The sequence below is a fragment of the Mchenga conophoros genome, linkage group LG1, assembly GCF_057382185.1.
Source record: "Mchenga conophoros isolate Kocher_MC1m ecotype Shallow Benthic linkage group LG1, M_conophoros_male_GT1.1, whole genome shotgun sequence".
Taxonomy (NCBI): domain Eukaryota; kingdom Metazoa; phylum Chordata; class Actinopteri; order Cichliformes; family Cichlidae; genus Mchenga; species Mchenga conophoros.
The window spans coordinates 15,583,146-15,603,323 of record NC_140526.1 but is presented as its reverse complement, the minus strand read 5'-3'; the positions used below and the strand labels follow the sequence as shown (position 1 = coordinate 15,603,323).

General features: G+C 41.0%; 1 protein-coding gene across 1 annotated transcript in view; it reads left to right on the top strand.

Annotated features, from left to right (window-relative positions):
- The window catches only part of smyd3 (SET and MYND domain containing 3), a 102,205-nt gene that overhangs the window by 72,159 nt on the left and 9,868 nt on the right, over nt 1–20,178 (top strand). Inside the window, exons 6-10 of the mRNA XM_085267567.1 lie at nt 6,868–6,935; nt 16,513–16,615; nt 17,154–17,264; nt 19,331–19,418; nt 19,968–20,142. Of these exons, the coding sequence (XP_085123693.1) occupies nt 6,868–6,935; nt 16,513–16,615; nt 17,154–17,264; nt 19,331–19,418; nt 19,968–20,142 (545 nt within the window). The remainder of the gene's footprint in view (nt 1–6,867; nt 6,936–16,512; nt 16,616–17,153; nt 17,265–19,330; nt 19,419–19,967; nt 20,143–20,178) is intronic.

Sequence of the window (20,178 nt, the reverse complement as noted above, 5' to 3'; positions counted from 1 at the left end):
AAACTGGGTCCTCCTCACACACACTCGACCACAATGTCAACTCATATCAACCCGCACTCACTCACAGCTGTAAATGGGTCTCATTATTATCAGTAAGGACATAAATAAGCAGGTAAATTGTGGGAGTCCCTCACCATCTCTCAGAGTGATACAATCATCACCATGGTTACTGATAGACAGTGTGTATGCATAGCCGTGTAGTCACAGTACCTGCTGTTCCTTTGCATATGAATAACATCTCTAAAGCTAATAATATTTCCTCTAGGCAGTTAGAAAAGCTAGAAATAATTATTAAAATAGAATTTAATTTGTGTTATTATTACTGGTTAGTCCTTATGTTACACAGTGATGGATTACTGTGTTGAAGTGAAGACCTAAATGCAGGATGCAGGGGGCAGGGAGCTGAAGCTGAGCTGAAGTGAGCTTTATTGTTGATACAAAGTCCAAGGAATGAGGGGAAAAACACAGTATCCGGAATCCTGAGGGACTAGGACTAATGCAGGGCTGCACACAGAAAACATTCATGGGAAAGTAACGGGTATGTTCACTGATGACACAAAAAGACAAAAAGCATTAGTTTATATAAATGAAGACAGTCAGGATATTCATAACACATGAAGTAACTAAAATGCATACCATGTATCCTTCAAAGTAAAACTAAAAGTATTACAGACATGAATATTAAGGCTTTACAAGATGTCAGACTACAGAACATAGGGCACACAGGACATTAATCCTGAAATGAGAGAGATGGAGGATAGAAGAGAGAAACACTGAGGGAAGTAAAGGCTACAGCTAACAGAAATCTAAATAATAACCTAAACATGGAATTGCAAACCTGAAAATCATCACTAAAATAGTAATAAAGGGAAAACTAAAATAAAGGAGTCAGTGAACTAAACATAAACAGATTTTTCTGCTAGGGAAAAAGTAACCAAAACAGAAATGCAACAAAACAAAACTCAAACTTCAAACTCAAATATAGCAATAAAAACAAGCTCACATATATAAACCTGGTAATTGAAACTCAAATACACAGAAAGTCCTGTGACCATGACACTTTAAGGTGTCATATAAGAGAGCAAAGATGTTCCATCGATCCTCATGTACCACTGAACCAGGTCCAGGCAGTCTAAACAGAGCTGCATCCTCCCTTTCCTCGTCCACCGCCTCCTTCCAGGGTGGTACTGATGTGTCCGACCAGTCAGGAGAGACAGTCCACTGTGTCCTGCTCTGCTTTGAGTTCTTGTACTGTTAGAATATGTCTGAAGCATCGTGCTTGAAAGACATCTTAGAGAGATTCTAGACAGGTTCTTGAACCACCTGAATTGGCTCCTTTCCACACTAAGGAGCTGTGGTTTTACTGTGAGCACCTCCCAAATGACTGAGCTCCCCATCCCATCTGAAAGGCTGAGCCTAAACACTCTTTAAAAGAAGCTCATTTCCACAGCTTACCTGCAGGATCTCATTCTTTCAGCCACACAGCTCTGCTCGCGGCAATAGGCGATTGTAGGAATGCAGATCGACCGGTAAATCAGCAGCTTTGTCTTCTCACTCAGTGCTCTCTCCACTGCAACAGACTTCCACAGTGTCACTGCCGACACCAGATCGATGCTTATGTCAGTCTCCAGCTCTGTGCCTCACCCACTCTCTCACGGCTCAAGATGATATATTTAATTTGCCCAATGAACTTCAAAGCAGATATTCAGAAAAGTCTGTAAATGCTGACAATTGAAAAGATGCTACGAGTTTTGGGATGATCTTCCGCTAGTGGTGTATCAATTAAATGATTAATTTCAACGCTATATAATTAAAACCAGCAAATACATTTTGCAAGATCTAAATCTTTATATTTGAGAGGTAGCAGAGTACCAGCAGCGTTTCACATTTCAGACTGAAGAACTGTTTGTTGAGACTAAAGAACATGTTATAGTGACAGTTACACTGAATGTTTCAGTTTCCTGACTCAGATCTCTTTCTTTCTGATAATAGCTTCTGCATCTGTAGAAGAGTAAGAGAACAAGGAAAGAGGCAGAGAGTCTGAGAATCAGAGGAGGTCGATTTTTGGAAAAGGCAGGACTTGATTCTTAAGCTTGTGTGTACGTGTTGCTGTTTGGGATGCAAAAGATGTCCAATAGCCGCTGCTGCAGATGTGGCTTTTCTCCAAGATTGATTGTTTCCCTCAGGGAGGGAGATGGTGAGTGTAAGACAGAGAAAGATTTATGCCCAGCTCAGTGCCCTACTACTGTTTGTTTAAATGTTCTTCCCTCTATCTCTGCTGTCAGTAACCGGTGTTGCCTTTTCCTAATAAGGTGAAAACGGCAAGGTACTCAAATACCCTCTTTCTGTTAGAAGACAGGATGACACTTACATTTGCTTTTACCCTCTCTTACTCATAGGTTTACGTATGTGATCTGTTTAATGCTACTGTCACACTCAAGAAAACTGTGGTTGTAGACCACAGCACAACCAAAATTATGATGTTGCCTTTGACATGGTTGCTTTGAAAACAGGGACCAAGGTCTGTTAACACTCACAGTCGGTTTCCATTTTCAGAGTGCCTTTGGTGCATCAAGATAAAACCGCACTAAGATAGTCTGCTATCAGGTTTTGACTTAATGTGGTGAAGCTGGCAATTGCATGCAATCTGTTTATGATAATACTGCAACTATAAATGTGATAACTCTGTGAAAATCGCAAATCTGTAGCAGTCTACATACAAAAATTCCCATGAAGTTTTTACATTCAGAATTCAGAAAGTTCAGAAAGTCAAACACAAATTCAGAAAGTGCTCCTCAAGTAGTTACATAGTTGCTGCACAATGACAGTTTAACTTCAAAATTAGGTTTGCAAACCTTCCCCAATCTGTCACTGATTCCAGTCAATCTGACAGCGATCGTTTGAGGACAGGTCACCTACCACCAGGTGACCCGTGCAGTCAACTTGTGATTGAAAGTGCTAAACCAGAGGTTGAGGGTGTTGTACACTCAACCTTTGGACAACCTGGTCTCACAACTGCTTGCAGATGGTTGCCAAATAAGAAAAAAGTTTCACCAAGCAACCACCAATTTTTCCTAGTCACAAAGAGGTTGCTGTCCTTTTGCATTGACATTAAATGAATAGTCAAACCCAGATAAAGCTCTGAGCCTCGTGTGAACGGATATGAAATTGTTAGTTTCTGAATGAGTTTTAAGGGAATGGTGTTTGGAAGTTTTTCTAGCAAAAATGACAAACACTTTCTGGTTCCAGCTCCACAAACAGCAAACTTTGTTGCTCTGTTTACATCACTGTAAACTGAATATCCTTGGATTTTGGACAAAGTGCGCTGTGTTTATGTGATTTTGGGGTTTGGGTGTTTTTTTTTACTGGACAGCATGATATGATATGTCATAGAGTAGAGGAATAATGAGAAAAATAACTTCATCAATAACCAGAGTCTTAGTTGCTGTCCTGGTGGTTTATTTTATGAATGGGGTATGTGTGTGTGTTTGGAATAATGGGCTTTTTTGGTTACACACATAAACACCATTGTTTAGCAAAAAGCATTACATGTTGCACTATTTTCTACACATGCATTTGCCAACTATTGTGAATAAGAACAAAGAAACCAAAGCCAAGAGGACTATTATTTTCTTATATGCACTGTTTAATTCATTAAATGAAAATCTAATGAAAGTATGTAACTGTTGTTCTCTCTTGATGTATTGGAATTCATACAGAACATGTGGCTCTGCTGTAAGATGCATCTGTACTCTGTGCTTTACAGTGCAGATGATAAATGTGTGCGAATAACAATACTGTGTGTGAGATGATGAAAGAACAATTTGTGTGTTGTGTGTGTGTGAAAGAGAGGAGTGAGGGAGGAAGATTTAGAGCAGGATTTTTCATTTTGTGGTGAATCCATTGAGTAAAAACCATCATTTCCCATGAGGCCTGACTCTAATGGTGTTTATTACAACTGCAGATTCAAATCGAATCAATTTGACGTGTTTACTGGTTTGAATATCAGTAGGATGGGAACCATCTGTCTGGGGCTCACTTTAAATTTCACCCTCCCTCCCTGCACATCTCTACTTCCCTTTAATTTTCCCTAGTCCTAATATTACCAATGTTAGACTTATTTATCTGCTTTGTGCACAGAGTAGAGAAACAAACCTAACTCACACAAATGCACCACGACCACCAACACATGCACAAACACACTTGTTTACCAGCACCGGCTCAGTAATTGACACATCAAAGACAGCTGTGCTGATTTTCTGTTTTTTAGCTTTCAGTTCGTTGCTAACTTCTTTTGTTTTAGAGTGTTTATTAGTGTTTTCTCCCTCATCAACTGTGTCTTTCTCTTTTAAACAACTTCTTCAGGCATGTTATTATTCAAACCATGTCTGCGCCAACTCTGCTAGCTGAAAGAAACAAACCATCCCTCTCCCTAGTTTGAAATTTCTCCTCTGTCGCCTGAAAGCCTTGGCCTGTTAATTCATTTGTTCTGACATACGTCCTTTATATCATGCAGACCACCCCAGTGCATTGTGAGAGGTTTATATACACAAGTGCTAAAGCATATCCTGAGCTGTCCAAAATTTCATACTAAAGTAATATTTAGTGTGCAGAGATTTTTTTTTTTTGTGCGTCTGAAACTTGTATATATACCCAATAGTATGCGAGGTGGGGAATAATATGGTATACCAGCAGTGGACACCACACCAGCATAAACATCACCCCACAGAAGATATCAGAGGCTGAATCAGACATTATGATTTCCTGGAAGAAAACAAAGCCCAGAATAATAACAGGACTACAGGGTTTCTTATGCCTTTCAAAATGGGCCTTTGGGGGGGGGGAGATTCTGCATATAAACACACACATATATAACCTCCTAGGACCTGGCGTCGACATATGTGGACATCACATTTTGGGTTGTCTAGACCAAAATACTAAATTTGGCTCTACAAGGGCCTGATATCCACTTACGAGGAAATTATACTGCCACTGTTCTACCAAAATTTAAAACGTATGTCCTTATGTGTGGATCCTATTTTTCCCAGAAACAAAAATCAGGTAGAAAAAAAATCTGGTAATTCTTTGTTTTTACATTCATCAGGTTCCAATCAGTCCCAACTGGCAAAGAGAAATTAAAAATGCATGCCATGAAAGAGTTTGGGTCTTAGGAGGTTAAGTCAGTGTTACCTTAGTTGTCAAAAGTGGGGGGTTTCTGTAAAGGCCATTTAACAAACCCAAAAGATTATAATTGATTAATTAAATCCAACTTTAACTGGTCAAAAAGTGTTTTTTATGGAGAAAAAAAATTCCTCCACTTGCATGCTACCATCCACATATTACCAAGCTCAAAATGACCATCGTAATGTAATTATATGTTTCTTATGCTAAGTTTTGCATTTCAGATACAAAATATAACTGGGGCTGAAAACATGAGATTTGCTGATGCAGATGCAAAATCTCATGTTGCCTTCCATGCATACATTTACTTAACCTTTTATCCAGTTGGGGTAACAGGGGGCTTGAGCCTGTCTCAGTCATCATAGGGGAAGTGGGCAAGTACATCCTGGATAGGTCTGTCACAGGGCTAACACAAAGAGACAAACCATTCACCCTCACGTTCACATCTGTGGTCGATTTAGAATCACCGGTTAGCCTAACATCCGTATCATTGGGCTGGATTACCCAGAGAGAGCCTCACTGCCTCCTTCAAAGTTGTCTCTTTGTGAGACACTGTACCACTTCTAGTCCTTCTGCTAAGGTTTTATCACAGTTTGCAACGATCATTCTGACCTCCTGCAAATATGTATCTGTTTACTATGTCAATATGATGACCTTTTATGTTGAATGTTGAATTTGGAAAGAGGACGAAGTCACGGGTAGCCAAATACAGTGAGTAGCGCTGGTGCTAAGTGAGGATTTTGTTGGTGTGGCCAGAAACTCCTGTGCAATGTGTTGTGAGAGTGTATGATGGAGCAATGAAATATGGCATAGCTCAGGTCATCACGGCAGAATCTGCTGACAGTCCAACCCTGGAGTCGACTTCACCGTGCACAATCCCATAAATGTCAAAAAAATAGAGCGCCAGCTATTGACTTGATGGATCATCTTGGAGGTTGCACACTCAGGTTCTTCCACTGAAAAATAAGAGTTTTAATAATCTGAGTTGTAGCTGAAGATCTATGTCTCATCACCAGTGATGATACTCGACATTGAATTTGGGTCAGTTTGACATAGCTGTGATTCTGAAGTTTAACGTACACAAGAAAGTGGTCGTGACCAGGGAGTGAGCTCAGCTGTAGAACTTTATGATCACTTTTTTGATCATATCTTTCTCAGAATTTCTAAAATTGTTAATAATCAACAATTTAACACCGTAGAGTCGTGCTGCTTTCGTGGGAAAAAAGTGTATCACTACTATTGTTGGTAGAAAAGTTCCTCTGATTTCCTAGTAGCACTGGGGTTTAATTGTATTTACTGACAGAGGTAACTGTTATTATTTTTATTATAATTGCATTTTTTTGTCACAGACATGTGGGGAAACAAAATTATTTCATTCGCTACACGAAATATTATGTACAGATCAACATTTGAAACAAAGTGTTTCTCTCTAAGCATGTCTTATTATTTCAAAACTATTTTGTTTTTCATTTAAAAAAAAAGACTTTTACTGGCTCAGAAATAACCAGGCGGTAATTTTACACAATCGCATAGCATGTCATGTTTCAGTGCCGCTGGAGTTTTGCAGGTGTCAAAGCTATGTAGAGGTGTTCAGAACATAGGATGAAAGGTATTGTTCATTTCCTGAAGCAATTTAACAAATAATCACTCACTCGTTTGTCTCCACATCTTCACCCTCTCCTTTAGGTGACGTGTAATTGCTTCACCATCAGTGATGGGGAGCTGCAGGAGATTGGAGTTGGCCTGTATCCAAGGTAACAAAGGGCAGCGTGGAGAGCATGCACATCTAAAAAGCATCATTAATTTCAATCTTGCTCGTAATCTTTGTTAGATGCCACTCTTACTTATAAAAAAGCCACAAAATTTAAAAGCTGCGTAGACTTACCTGCCCGATCACTGCGCCCTAACCAACCCCACCTGTCCTTGCACCTGCTCGCTTTTAAAGCCCTGCCTGCGCTTCTCGATGTTTTCCTGACAGTTCTTTGAAGTAGCAGGAAAAAGGGGGGACTCAAGGGAGTCAATTTTTGCTGTAAGGCAAAAACCTGAAAATGAATGTTGACTGTATATATTATAATGCTGTTAGGGGAAGACAGACGGAAAAGGAAAGCTGGAATTCATAGAGAAATGCTAGGTTTGGCTCCCAACTGATGTGGGATTGATAATGTGTTTGTTGTGTAGAATAGGGGGCACATTATTCGTGCAATGTAAGTAATTAGTGTTAATTTCTGTAGTTTGAGTAGATTTCGTTGTGTGACTGTAACATTAACCAGTCATAAAGTGTGTAAGTACTAGGGGTGCAACGATACACAAAATTCACGGTTCGGTTCGGTTCGATACTTTGGTGTCACGGTTCGATATTTTTTCGATACAAAAAAATGTTCATGCCTTTTTAATTTGTCATTTATTAAAATTATAAATATATATTTTAACTCAAAAGTACAGTTTTTAAATTTAATGTTGCTGAAACAAAAGTAATTAAAAAAATAAATATCTCTCAGGGCTCTCAAAATTTCAAAATCCCTGGTAGCCCTTCGGGCAGGGACTCTTCAGTTTTTGGTAGCCCAAAATAAATCTAAGTAGCCCGAATAAAAAAAGAGAGCAATTTTTTGATTGATGTTTTGTTTCCTGTTTTGTTTCCTTTACAATATTATACATTAAAGTATAATATTGTAAAGGAAACAAAACATTAATCAAAAAATTGTTGAAAAACAAATTACAACATTGTATAAAAATTACAATCATCAACTCAAATACTTGGTTCTAATTGAACAGAAATTTCTATGAACTTGTAAGAACTGTGTAGGACATGAATCAGTCTGTGTCAGATCCTGAATTTGAAATTTCCACTGAAGTCACGGGTAAGAGGCAAGTGGAACCAAGATCTAGGCCATTTGCTTTTTGAAGTTTGCAAAGACTGCTAAATTTTGCCAGTGGTAGTTCACTCTTTGCAACATAGTACGCTGTTCTAAACAGATTTTTCAGGTTTATTTTTAGTATGTTATTTGCAATTGGTGTTTGTTCTGGGAAAGATATTGCAGACTGAGCAATAATGCATTTCTTGCATTTCTCATGGGTTCTAATGGGGGCCTTTCTTAAAATGACTGGTCCCAGTAACAAAGGCGCTTGTCGACTCAGAAATCGAGAGAAAACCAACAACACACCCGGCAGAACATTATGTTATTTACAGGGGTGCACATAAGTGGTCCGCATGTGCGCATTCGCTGTCAAAATAAAAGACGCGCACCAGATAAGAAGTTGCAACGCGCGTTTGCGTCCATATAAAAAGCACTGTTTTTGTCCGCTAGAGTGGAATTTTCACGGCACATTCCGCACCACATCTCTGTGCGTTCATCATTTGTTTGAAGCCAGCTCACCTCCTGCAAACACTTTTCAAATTCAAATTCAAATTCAAATTCAAATTTTATTTGTCACGTACACAGTCATACACAGTACGATATGTAGTGAAATGCTTGGACAACTGCTCGTGACCTAAAGAGAACAAAAAAAGGAAAAGGCTATGAATAAGATAGGAAATAAATATGAAAAATTAAAAAGGGTAAATTTAACTAGGAAGGAATAAAATATAAATTAAGGTTAAAAATGAAATAACTGTACAACACAAATTAGAATGAAGGGTAAATTTAACTGGGAAGAATAGGATAAAGATAAATATATAAATTAAAGTTGAAAATAAAATAACTGTACAACAAAATACACAATACACAATATAGAACTATATAAGAATGTATGAAGAAATCTAAATATAAATAAATATATACACAATAACAGCAGCTGTACAAGTATTAACCGGAAATGAAGAATATAGTGACCAGTGTTGTGCAAAACCAAAGTCCAGAAAGTCCAGTGTGTGTGTAAGAACCATATGTGTGGGTCAGTACTGTGTGGTGGTGTGATTGAGAGACCGTATCGCCTGCGGGAAGAAGCTCCTCCTCAGTCTCTCTGTGTTGGTCTTCAGGGAGCGGAATCGCTTTCCTGACCTCAACAGAGAGAACAGTCTGTTGTTGGGATGGCTGAGGTCCTTCACGATCTTCCTGGCCTTGGTCCAGCACCGCCTGCTGTAGATTGAGTGCAGGTCAGGGAGCTCGGAGCGGATGGTGCGCTCAGCTGACCGCACAACCCTCTGTAGAGCTCGTCTGTCCTGCATGGTGCTGTTCCCGAACCAGGTTAAGATGTTTCCCGCCAGGATGCTCTCTATGGTGCACGAGTAAAAGTTCCTGAGCACCTTGGAGGGCAGTTGGAAGTCTCTCAAGCGTCTGAGGTGGTAGAGACGCTGTCGGGCCTTTTTCACCACGGTGTTGATGTGACAGGACCATGACAGGTCCTGCGTGATGTGAACTCCGAGGTATTTGAAGCTGTCCACTCTCTCCACTGGGCACTCGTTGATGACGGGGGTCTGGTAGTTCCTCTCCTGCTTAGTGCTGAAGTCCACTATCAGCTCCTTTGTCTTACTGACGTTTAGAAGGAGGTTGTTCCTCTGGCACCAGTTCTCCAGATTCCTAATCTCCTTCAGGTAGGCCGTCTCGTTGTTATCAGAGATCAGGCCCACCACGACGGTGGTGGGCCTGGTGGTGGGCCTGTATTTTCCGAGAATACGTGCTTCTTTTGTGGTTCGGACTCCTTCTGACATTTGTTTGGAGGTGGAGGAACACCAAAGTAATTGCTTAAAGGAGCTTCTTCGACATCTTTAAGAGTTCTAAACAAATGTCTGTCCTCCTCCAGAAAATCTTATGTATGCAAACACGCGTTGCAACTTCGTATCTTGTGCGCGTTTTTTTTTTTGTTTTTTTTTTTACTGCGAATGCGCACCTGCGGACCACTTATGTGCAGCCCCGGTTATATAGCTCGTCATATTGCAGCCACAGAAATTCTTTTGTCCATGAAACCATAAAGCTGCACTTTCTTTTTGCCTTATAGTCTGATTTGTCATAACTTTTCCGTTTTGTGGTAAGCTTTTCTTTGGCTGTCACTTCTTCACCCTGACCTGTCTTATTTGGCTCAGCAGAACTAAAATATAGATCCTGCTGCTTTTACACACACTCACATAACGGTCAGTGATTCTCTGCCCGATCAACCTCTCATATGTTTAAGCTTGCTGCGGGAGATTTCACTTGTCATGTTTGCATAGTAAGCTAACGATTGATAAGACGATGTCAGAGGAATTGGTGCGCAAATTATCATCACTCACCAATCAGTGCTGTCGCTCTCTATACACAGTTCGCGCGATTGCAAAGTGAAAGCAAAAAACAAGCGCAAATTCAAACGCGATTTCAATATGTCACATATTGACAGTGGCTCACCGATGCCAATGACATAATTACCCAGCTACATTTCCGAAAGAATGCAAAAGCATTGACATATATTTTTCCTTCCTACAATAGCCCGACGGGCAGGGCAGAGATAGATTTTGGTAGCCCGACTGGAAAAATCGCTAGCCCCGGGACGTCGGGCTAGCGATTTTGCGAGCCCTGTATCTGATTGAGGAATCACTCATCTTTGGAAAAGAGAGTTTATTACAGAGAAATGGCTCTTTCCAAAATAAAAGCTATACTATACGCTTCTTCTGGGCTATATTCTCAGCAGCATATTGTAGCGGGTCAGGGCTGTTCGGGGTTCTGTTTGTACAGTTATGTTTTGTTTATGTTGCCATAGTGACGGGTGACGCCCTCTCGCTGCGACGGTGTGTCCTTCCGGGGTCAGAGGGCGCCCTGTGTGTTGTTGTTGTTGTTGTTGTTATTGCTGCTATGCGGTTGCCGCGCTGAGCAGTTAGCTAGCGGCAGTGTTCTTCTGCAGATGTCAATAAACGGCTGTGCTCCCTGGCTAGCTCACGGAAAGCAAGACCAAACCACACCTCCGTCTCCTCCTTGTCTGAGCTCGCCACATTGGTGTCAGAAGTGGGATGATGGTGGCACCCCATGTTCTGACCCGAGTGACTTTTCCCCCGGTCGTGACCGGCCGGTGCGCCAAAAGAAGGCACCTGGACATTTGCAGAACTTTGTGTGGGGTAGTGGGGTCGTCAGGGATGACTGACCCCTTAGGTGGGGGCTATGTAGCGGGTAAGGGCTGTTCGGGGTTCTGTTTGTACAGTTATGTTTTGTTTATGTTGCCATAGTGACGGGTGACGCCCTCTCGCTGCGACGGTGTGTCCTTCCGGGGTCAGAGGGCGCCCTGTGTGTTGTTGCTGTGCGGTTGCCGCGCTGAGCAGTTAGCTAGCGGCAGTGTTCTTCTGCAGATGTCAATAAACGGCTGTGCTCCCTGGCTAGCTCACGGGAAGCAAGACCAAACAACACCTCCGTCTCCTCCTTGTCTGAGCTCGCCACAATATTAAACATATCAGGTCCCCATAAGGAGAATCATGTGCTAACGGCTGTCTAAATGACTCAGGTAAAGTTTGTAGCATGCATGCTTGTTGTTTTTGTCTGCTTCCACTTGTCTTTGCACTAGGATGATGTCGGCGTAAATGTGCAGTCATATTCGTTGTGTTCCCACTAGTGCTGTCAGCGTTAATCTCGTTGAAATGACGTTAACGCCACAACACGGCAAATCTCCGTTAACGAGCTACCCCTGATCGCCCCGTGCGTGGGGCTAGACGGCTAACACGTTAATGAGCTAACTGCACTAACACACTACTTCCCACCCATGTAATTGAGCATTGCGTGGCACATCCAACATACTGTTTTACTTTAGTCTATGACGCGCTTACCTTCAGGGTCATACGTCACATGAAAACCAAAATAATTCCAAACGCCAGATCTGAATGAGGGTGGGGGAGGTTCAATTTGCCATGTTGCAAGGAGAGCTTAACTTCTGTCTGCTAGCTTGCCCTGCACTCTTCCTTCTGACAATGCTGTCTGTGTTGAACGCTCAGTGGATCTGCGCTCGGCAGTGCAGCCTAGGCAGAGTAGTCGAACGCAGATTCACTGAGCGCTCAACACAGACAGCATCGTCAGAAGGAAAGTTGATAAAATAAATTACAAATTTTGTATTGTTCGATACATATGCGTACCGAACCGAAAGCACTGTATCGAACGGTTCAATATCGATACGAGTATCGTTGCACCCCTAGTAAGTACGTCCATTTTTAGTAGAGCAGTTAACAAAATATTATTCACTCTCTCTGCTGTCCTAGAAAGTGGAATGAAGGCCGTATACAGCCTTGCACTGGCATATTTTTGCCTTTTCGTATCACTGCAGAGACTCACCGAAAGACTAAAAATCTTCCTGTCACAGTTACTCTATAGCTCAGGAAAGGCAACCTCTGGTGTTGTGTAGATTTTGAATATCTGCCTCAGTTTTATTCACATTCATTCTGATATGTCTACCTATCGTAGTGGAAATACTGTAACTGTGTACACAGACCTCACAGGTTACACACATGTGCATAAGTGTTGATAAACCCCTTGACCTGATTTAGGGATGTGAGCATGGCCCTCACTCACATGGTCCAAAACTTGAAATGGTCCTCATAAAATACACACGAATACACACTGAGACACACACAGCAGTGCAGTACTGTATGCACTGTAATCCATGTATTGAATCCCGGGTGAATGGGGTGGGATTTGGCCTGGTGTTGTACATGTCGTTAGTGTTGTCACACACACAGACACACACACACACACACACCACAGGTATCCCTGCCAGTTTATCTGGTTCGTGTTGAGATGTCAGATGGTCGCAGTGGCATTACCAAAGCTCAGCCAAACCACGTGGGTCTATGTGCGATTTGTGTTGTAACTCATCCATAAATAATGGGCCCGTTCTCAGAATGGTCCCCCTGCCTATTCATATTTTGGGTTGCCTAGCAACCATGGGTTTGCCGAAGAGAGGGGGATTACTGTGGTGAGACTACACCTCCGTTCATCTCACCGCTTTCTGCTCATTTTCTGTCTCTGTTATATTTCAAAAACTCTTTTTCTCATTAGCTGACTTTCTCGTTCTCCTCTCAGCTGCACTCATCCGTACCATAACCCTCTTTCACTGCTAATTGGCCTATTGACAACATGATGTGAAATCCTCAGAGCGCTCTATCAAAAGCAAAATGATTCAGAGTTGAATTGATAGCACAGATTACGTGTTGTAATCCTCCTCAACCATACATTTTATATTACCTCGTTTTAACCCCCATGTGGATGCAAGGAAATCCTCCCAGGGGTGCAGTGCAGCAAAAGCAGGGAAAAGAAATTACTTAACAGTATAACATGCAGACCTGAGAGATGTTTATGAGGAGCACACTTTTTAGAAAATGGAATCACTTGACTGTGTTGGAAATCAAAAATTAGATCAAATTTTCTCAGCCTCTATGGGATGACATCAGTTTCCGCTTGGTTACATGGATTGATAGTGGCCCTGTGTCAGATTGGTGACCTCTCCAGGTCTTTACCCTGCCTCTCGCCCAATGGTAGCCAGGTAGGCTTCAGCCAATACAACTTCTCTATTGCTAGATCGCTTTAATCCTCACCACAGTCAATGTTCTCAAATGAATCATAGCAAAAAACAACTTCTTTATAAAGCAAGTGTATTTAAAGCAGGTGATTAGGGGTTTAGCAATTCCTGATTCCATTATTGATGATTGATTATTTCCCCCTTTTGTTGTGATCAGTGTTTGGGTCATTACTCAAAAAAAGTAATTATTACCTGTAATACACAGAACACTTTTCTTTAAAGTAATGCAGTATGTTACTCAATTACTCCAAAGAGAAGTAATTTGTTACATTATTCGTTACATTATATTCTAGTTTCTCCGTAAAATGACTTGTAACACACTCTCTCATAATTGCCAGTTAACAATATAAACTGAGGCTACAGTCCCACACACTAACACAAATCTGTATCATAAAGAGACACACATGCAATCTTTCTCTTGGTATTTGGGTATGAACACAATGCAGAAATAACCGGCACAAAAGAGATTTCAAAGCGATGAAAGCCGCAGTGATGCTACTTTAGAGAGATGAGCAGGTAAACTGCGGAAGCTGTTTGCAGTCATGGAAACAACAGCCTGACTGCTCATCTGTTTGTTACCTGTTTACATTCAATGTCTGGTTGCTGGACTCGTGGTCGGCATTCATTCACACTCAGCTTTAACATCACTCTGGGTTCTTGGCTGGCAGTCGGTGTAGATGTTTGCAAAAAGCCAAAGTTCATTTAGCAGCATAATCTAGTTGTTTCTTTCCATTTTACCATTGCATTCCTCCTCCAGTACACAGACTGAAATAAGCTGATTCTAGCACAAGCGCAAATGGAACCGAAAAGCAGAATCAGTAGGCAAGCAGACTAACATTTCCAAGTAACTGAACTACTGGGAACCGATTCTCGATTCCCAACCCCACAGATTCTGGTTCAAGTCTAACTAAAAAGGTATATACATTTTGGGTTTAGCGTTTAATGCTCCTGTGTTAGTACAGCAGTGAACCACCTCGAAGCTGAGAAAAGAATCAATTGTGAAAGAAAGATGCTCACAATAGAAACAAAGAGATGACATATCTAAGCCTTTTCCATAATTTAATACCAGTTATAATTAAGGATAATAGACCTTTACTATCTGCAATCTCACACAATATTTCGCTCTCCACCCTGCTACTGCAACACTTAGTCTCAGTTAGTGTGAGCCGATACTGTTAATGTGAGATGTGGTTTAGTTAATTAATCTAATTAGTATGCTAATGAGCCTCCTCCTATCAGATAAAAGCATCGTTTGGAGCGCTTGATTCCTAGTTGATATTCAACCTGCAACTTCTTCACTGTAGAACAAAGCCAGGGGGTTACTTTTACAAAGACTGAACACACGCGCACACACACACGCACTTTATCTGTTGGACCTATTGTTTTGCTGAATATGATAAACGAGTGCAGCGGTAATGGAAGGGGTCATAAAAACAGACAAGCCTCTTCAGTATTTTTCACGGCCATGTGTGCAGTGACATTAAATGTCTTTTTATGGGTCACAGAGGTCGTCAAGTACTTCTTTAAAAAGCACAATATCAACACGCACAGTTACATGCTCAGCATGAGAACGATGCACATCAGGTCTTTCAGTTAATTAGTTCAGCTTGCAAAGCAGTTGGATTCTCTTGAGATGTGCAAGATTACAATCATGAGAGAATCCATCTTTCCATGCTTCAAGTTCTTTAACCTTTAGAAAACCACAGTTGGACAGGAACAGTCAGCGTGCTACCAGGATCTACTAGCTAATAAAGTTTTGCTACAGGGAATTTTCAGTACAACAATCTTATGTGACACTTTGTAGGCAATTCAGCCAATAACCTGCCAAGAATATTTTTACTTTTATCTAGTACATCCATAATTTAAACATCTCACCTCTCATGGTTGTCTCCATTCGATTGTACCTACATGTCAGTGGGAAATGCATCACATGTGGAAAACGTTCGTACAGTTCCTAAAGTAGCTTGTTTGTGGATACTGGTTAATTTTAAAGGGAAAAAAAAACACTTGTGTATTGTAAATAAAAACTGTAAGTAAAACCACTTATATGTGGTATCAGTGTCTCCATCAAGATGCTGTCAAAATAAATTTGGGAGTGAATGAGCAGGAAGCTGATTTGTGTCGGTAATAAAATTGGGAAATGAGATAAAAGCCTTTGTTGTGACAGAAGTGGAGTACCCATCGTTTCCTGATTTATTGTGCGCCTGTCTGAGAGGCAGATAGACCAACAGAAAGAAATAAAGAGTGACATTTGTTATGACAGAAGCAGACTACTCATTTTGTCACACTGTGCAGGGAATTTTGTGTGTACATATGTGTGTGTGCATGTAACTTTTTGCTTGCGTGAGTGTTTTGTTTGAGAGCTCCGTCTTAAATGTGCAGAATTAAAGGTAACATTGCCAGATGATTTTTAAGCCCCTAACAGCACCTTGGAGTCGGGATCTTTTTATCTTTAGGGAGAAATGTCACCCAGCGTGTGTTTTTTCTCTCATCATTATGCTGCCACAAAGTAGCATTACAGTCAGCACCGGACTGACTGAAACCCCAAAACAGTTGGACATGTAGCAGCTGGCGGCTCAGCAGGAATGAGTCACTTCTTATATTTTCCAAACACCACAAGTAAACAGTTTCTCATCCTTTATCTCATGCTGTTTCCTCTCTGTGTACGAGTATTTAGGAGAAAGGGCTGCCAGTCATCGTTTAAGGAGGGCGACACAAACACATACAAACTTTGTTAGAGTTTATTTGCAAGTTAAACATTTTATCACACATCTCTCAGGCTTCCTCCAACTTTTTGTCCATCTCTTTTCTCTCTTTCACTTTTCCCTCAATTCATTCTCCTCCCGCTCTCTGTTTGCCATCTTTCAGTTTATCTCTGTTAAACCACGACTGCCGGCCAAACTGCGTGATGGTGTTTGAGGGGACGAAACTGGAGCTCAGAGCTGTTCGGGATATCGACCCTGAAGATGAGGTATGATGAAGAAAATAACCTCACAGTATGGCTTTTGAACGATATAGAATCTGAAACCAAGAACTATATCTGCCATGAAGTGAATTTTATTATGCAAGTAACAAATACTGTATACTTATCCAGTATTTGATAGATGTACACTGAATTAAATGTTATTAAAGAATTATTACAAGATGTAGCCAAGTGAAATTTCATAGCAACACAAGCCGGATCACAGCTCCTAACTTGGCAGTGTTTTCTCCAATTTTCCGTACTTCATCATCCCTTGTGACTATATATAATGAGATTAATCCAAGCCATCTGTCCTACAAGACACACAAACACACACAAACACACACGCGCGCGCATTACTTCTACAGTATCACATTTCTTCTTTTTAGTCTGTTTTCCAAATGTCTAATATAGATATGTGCTTAACACTGATCCTCAAAATATGGCCTCAAATTTATTTAAGTGCTGTAGGTAAAAGTGAAAATTAAATTTGAGCAAACTGTTTGTTTCTCAAACTAAGCCGCTCTCTCTCTCTCTCTCTGTCCAGCTAACTATAAGTTACATCGAGACGTTGTCACTGACTGAAGATCGGCAGAGGCAGCTGGAGGAGCAGTACCATTTTACCTGTCACTGCCAGCGATGTGACTCGCGAGACAAGGTCAGAGGCAAACAAATTAAATTGCGGCCTTCATTCACTTCTAATCAGGATTACAGCTATTTATTTGGGTGTTTTTCCCCCCTCATATGTCCAACAATCAGAGCAAAGCAGCTATCATCACCAAAGGTGGTAGCCCTCTAGATTTCCAGACTCTTCCAAATCATACCTGATCTTTTTTGGTGAGGGGTCACATTTGAGACTTGCACATATCGCTGTCGCCATAGCTCGAATATTATATTTTTACTCTACGATGAGTGTAGAACGACACGGGCGAAAATATATTTGTTGAGTGAGTGAGTGCCTGCGATGGATGTAGTGGTGGAAATGTCACTGTTTCATTCATGACAGATCATTTTGAAACGTCTATATCATTTTCCAATAAGAACAGCTCCAATAAACTGGTTAAAAGTCTGTATTGATCCTTTTGTCCTCTTATCATTATAACTGAGTCCATAGTGTGCACATGGTTAGCCACTTTCAAAGTGCAGAAACACACTCTTTCACACACTTCTGTGTGTGGATGATGATTTTGCACCTTATCGTGATCGTTTTTAACTTTGTAAAAGATATTTGTGGAATTTCAACCGTACATCCTTACTGCCTGTCTCTCTCTCTGTTTCACACACACACACACACACACACACTTTCTGTTAGAGTGTATCGGTGCGTAACGTGTTTCGGTGTACCCTTTCCTGTCCTCCTCTCCCTTTCCCTCCGTCACTCTCTCACACATCCTGTGTTATCTCCTGCTCTCCTCCTCGTCTTCCCCTCTGTCACTCGGTCACGCTCCACCTCGTCACATCCACTCTCACTCTCTGACCACCTACTGAAAAATGAGAAAAATTATCTTGTCTTGCGGCTGCAGTTTTCTTTTCCATCCATCTTAATCTGCTCCATCTTCCTCCTGCGCTTTCTTTCGATGTGTCTGTTTTCTTTTCTCTCACTCATATCATCTTTTTGTCACTGCTGCGACTTCAGCCTCTAGCTTTGTTCTCTCTGTGCTTTATATGGCACTTCACTCTTACTCTAGCACTGCGCTTTTTATGCTTCTGTGTTTGTTTGAGACGAGTTAAGACGGAGCACTCAGTTGACTCTCTGGAACAATGGCATTGATTCATTTTTTGCCACCGACCTTTGTTCTGCACACAGTAGTGACAGAAACACACACTTTCTCTTTCATTCTACTTGTCTTTAATCTCGACATCAAACCAGCGCATGGCTGTTTTCTCTCTGTGCATGTGTTAGGATTTACACAAATTGCACGCTTATTTTACAAAATTTTACTCATAATTTTAAAGAAAAAAGCTACGTTTTAGGATAGATTTCTCTTTCTCATTCCCTTTAATCTTGTAACCTTTTCCTTCCTGGCCTGAAACGGGTCACAGGTCACTAGGTCACTGTGAATCACACAATGGGTTTTTAATAAACTTAATCTAGTGTTTATTTATTCCATCACACCACAGCGGTTATGCATAGATGGATCTCTGGAGGCCCCATTCTGTCCCCTTAACTTCTGCACTGTGTGCTGAAATCAGCTGTACTATCAAAATAGTTTTTCTTCAACTTGATTTTTATGTTTTGGAGGTCAAAGCCACGGGGAGACAGTTCTGGCGAGCAGGGCTGGTGGTGAGTGATAATTGTGTTGTTCATAATGTGACCTTCAGGGAGTGATCTACACAAGAAGTTATTTTAAAGGTTATGAAACTTAAAGCTCCTTTCAGCTCCTCCCTTGTTCACTACGGATTGCTACAGCGAGTAGCTCCACATATTGGAAATGGCAGATTTTTATACCAGATGCCCTTCCTGTCACAAACCCAAAGATTTTTTTGTCTCCTCCCAAAATTGAACTGGGGATTTTGTTTTTCGTTTTTTAGGTGAATGTGTAAACCACTACTCTATGGAGAATCTAAGTTGTTAAACTTAAACTTAAAAGTTTTTGATTGATTCCCAGAATTTGTTGATCAGACCTTGTATGTTCACGAGATCGTTTGGTTGTTTTAGACATAGATTTCTGCTCATCAGTGTGGATGTTAAAGTAGTCCCTCCTTACTAATGTCTTTGCTCAGGATGGACTCATGCTCTCGGGTGAAGAAGGAAAATGGCGCCTGCTGAAGGAGGCTCTACCAAGACTGGAAGGGCTGAAAGCCGAGTCCAGTATCCTTTGTCTCTGTCAAGTTCCTCTAAAGCCAGTGGACACCGAATCTCTATGAGAACTTCTTGTAATTGTCTGCTGTTCATATTTCATGTAACTGATAAGACAAGCATCAAGTAATGAGAGTTTAGTTGCTTAATGAAACATGATACTGTAACTCGACTGTCTTAAGTTAGGTCGTAAGTAAGATCGAATTACTTTGGTGCTGATCAGATTAGATCAGAACTTCATGTACTGATGTACAAATGATGATGGTGGTGGCTTCACTGGTTGGTTGGCAGCTCCGAGTAATTAAGAGTCTAATTAAAAGTGGATTGAGATTCTGTGCTTTCATCACCATAAAGCTGGCGTAACCATTTTCATCATAAAACAACACAAAGGAGGGAGAGAGACAAACATCAGATAGTTTATATCATTCAGCGCAGAGAAGTAAACTAATTTATGCAATGTTGTTTTCATAAATCCTTAAGATTTCCCTGAGGAGTCTGCAGCTTTAATCATATTTTCGGGGATGCAGGATAAATGTTACTTTTCCTTAATTCACCTTCCAGATTGGGAAATGCTGTTGGAGAGCAGTAGGCATCTGTTATCAAGCGTTGGTGGTGAAATTCCTGAGGAAAATCTATACAAGCTCAGAATTACAGACATGGCTTTAGATGCTTCAGTTCACCTGGGACGCTGGGAGGAAGCTATGAGTTACGGGGTGACGACACTTCCAGCATACAGGTGAGTCACTGTGTGCCTGTTTCTGTTTGGCTCAGG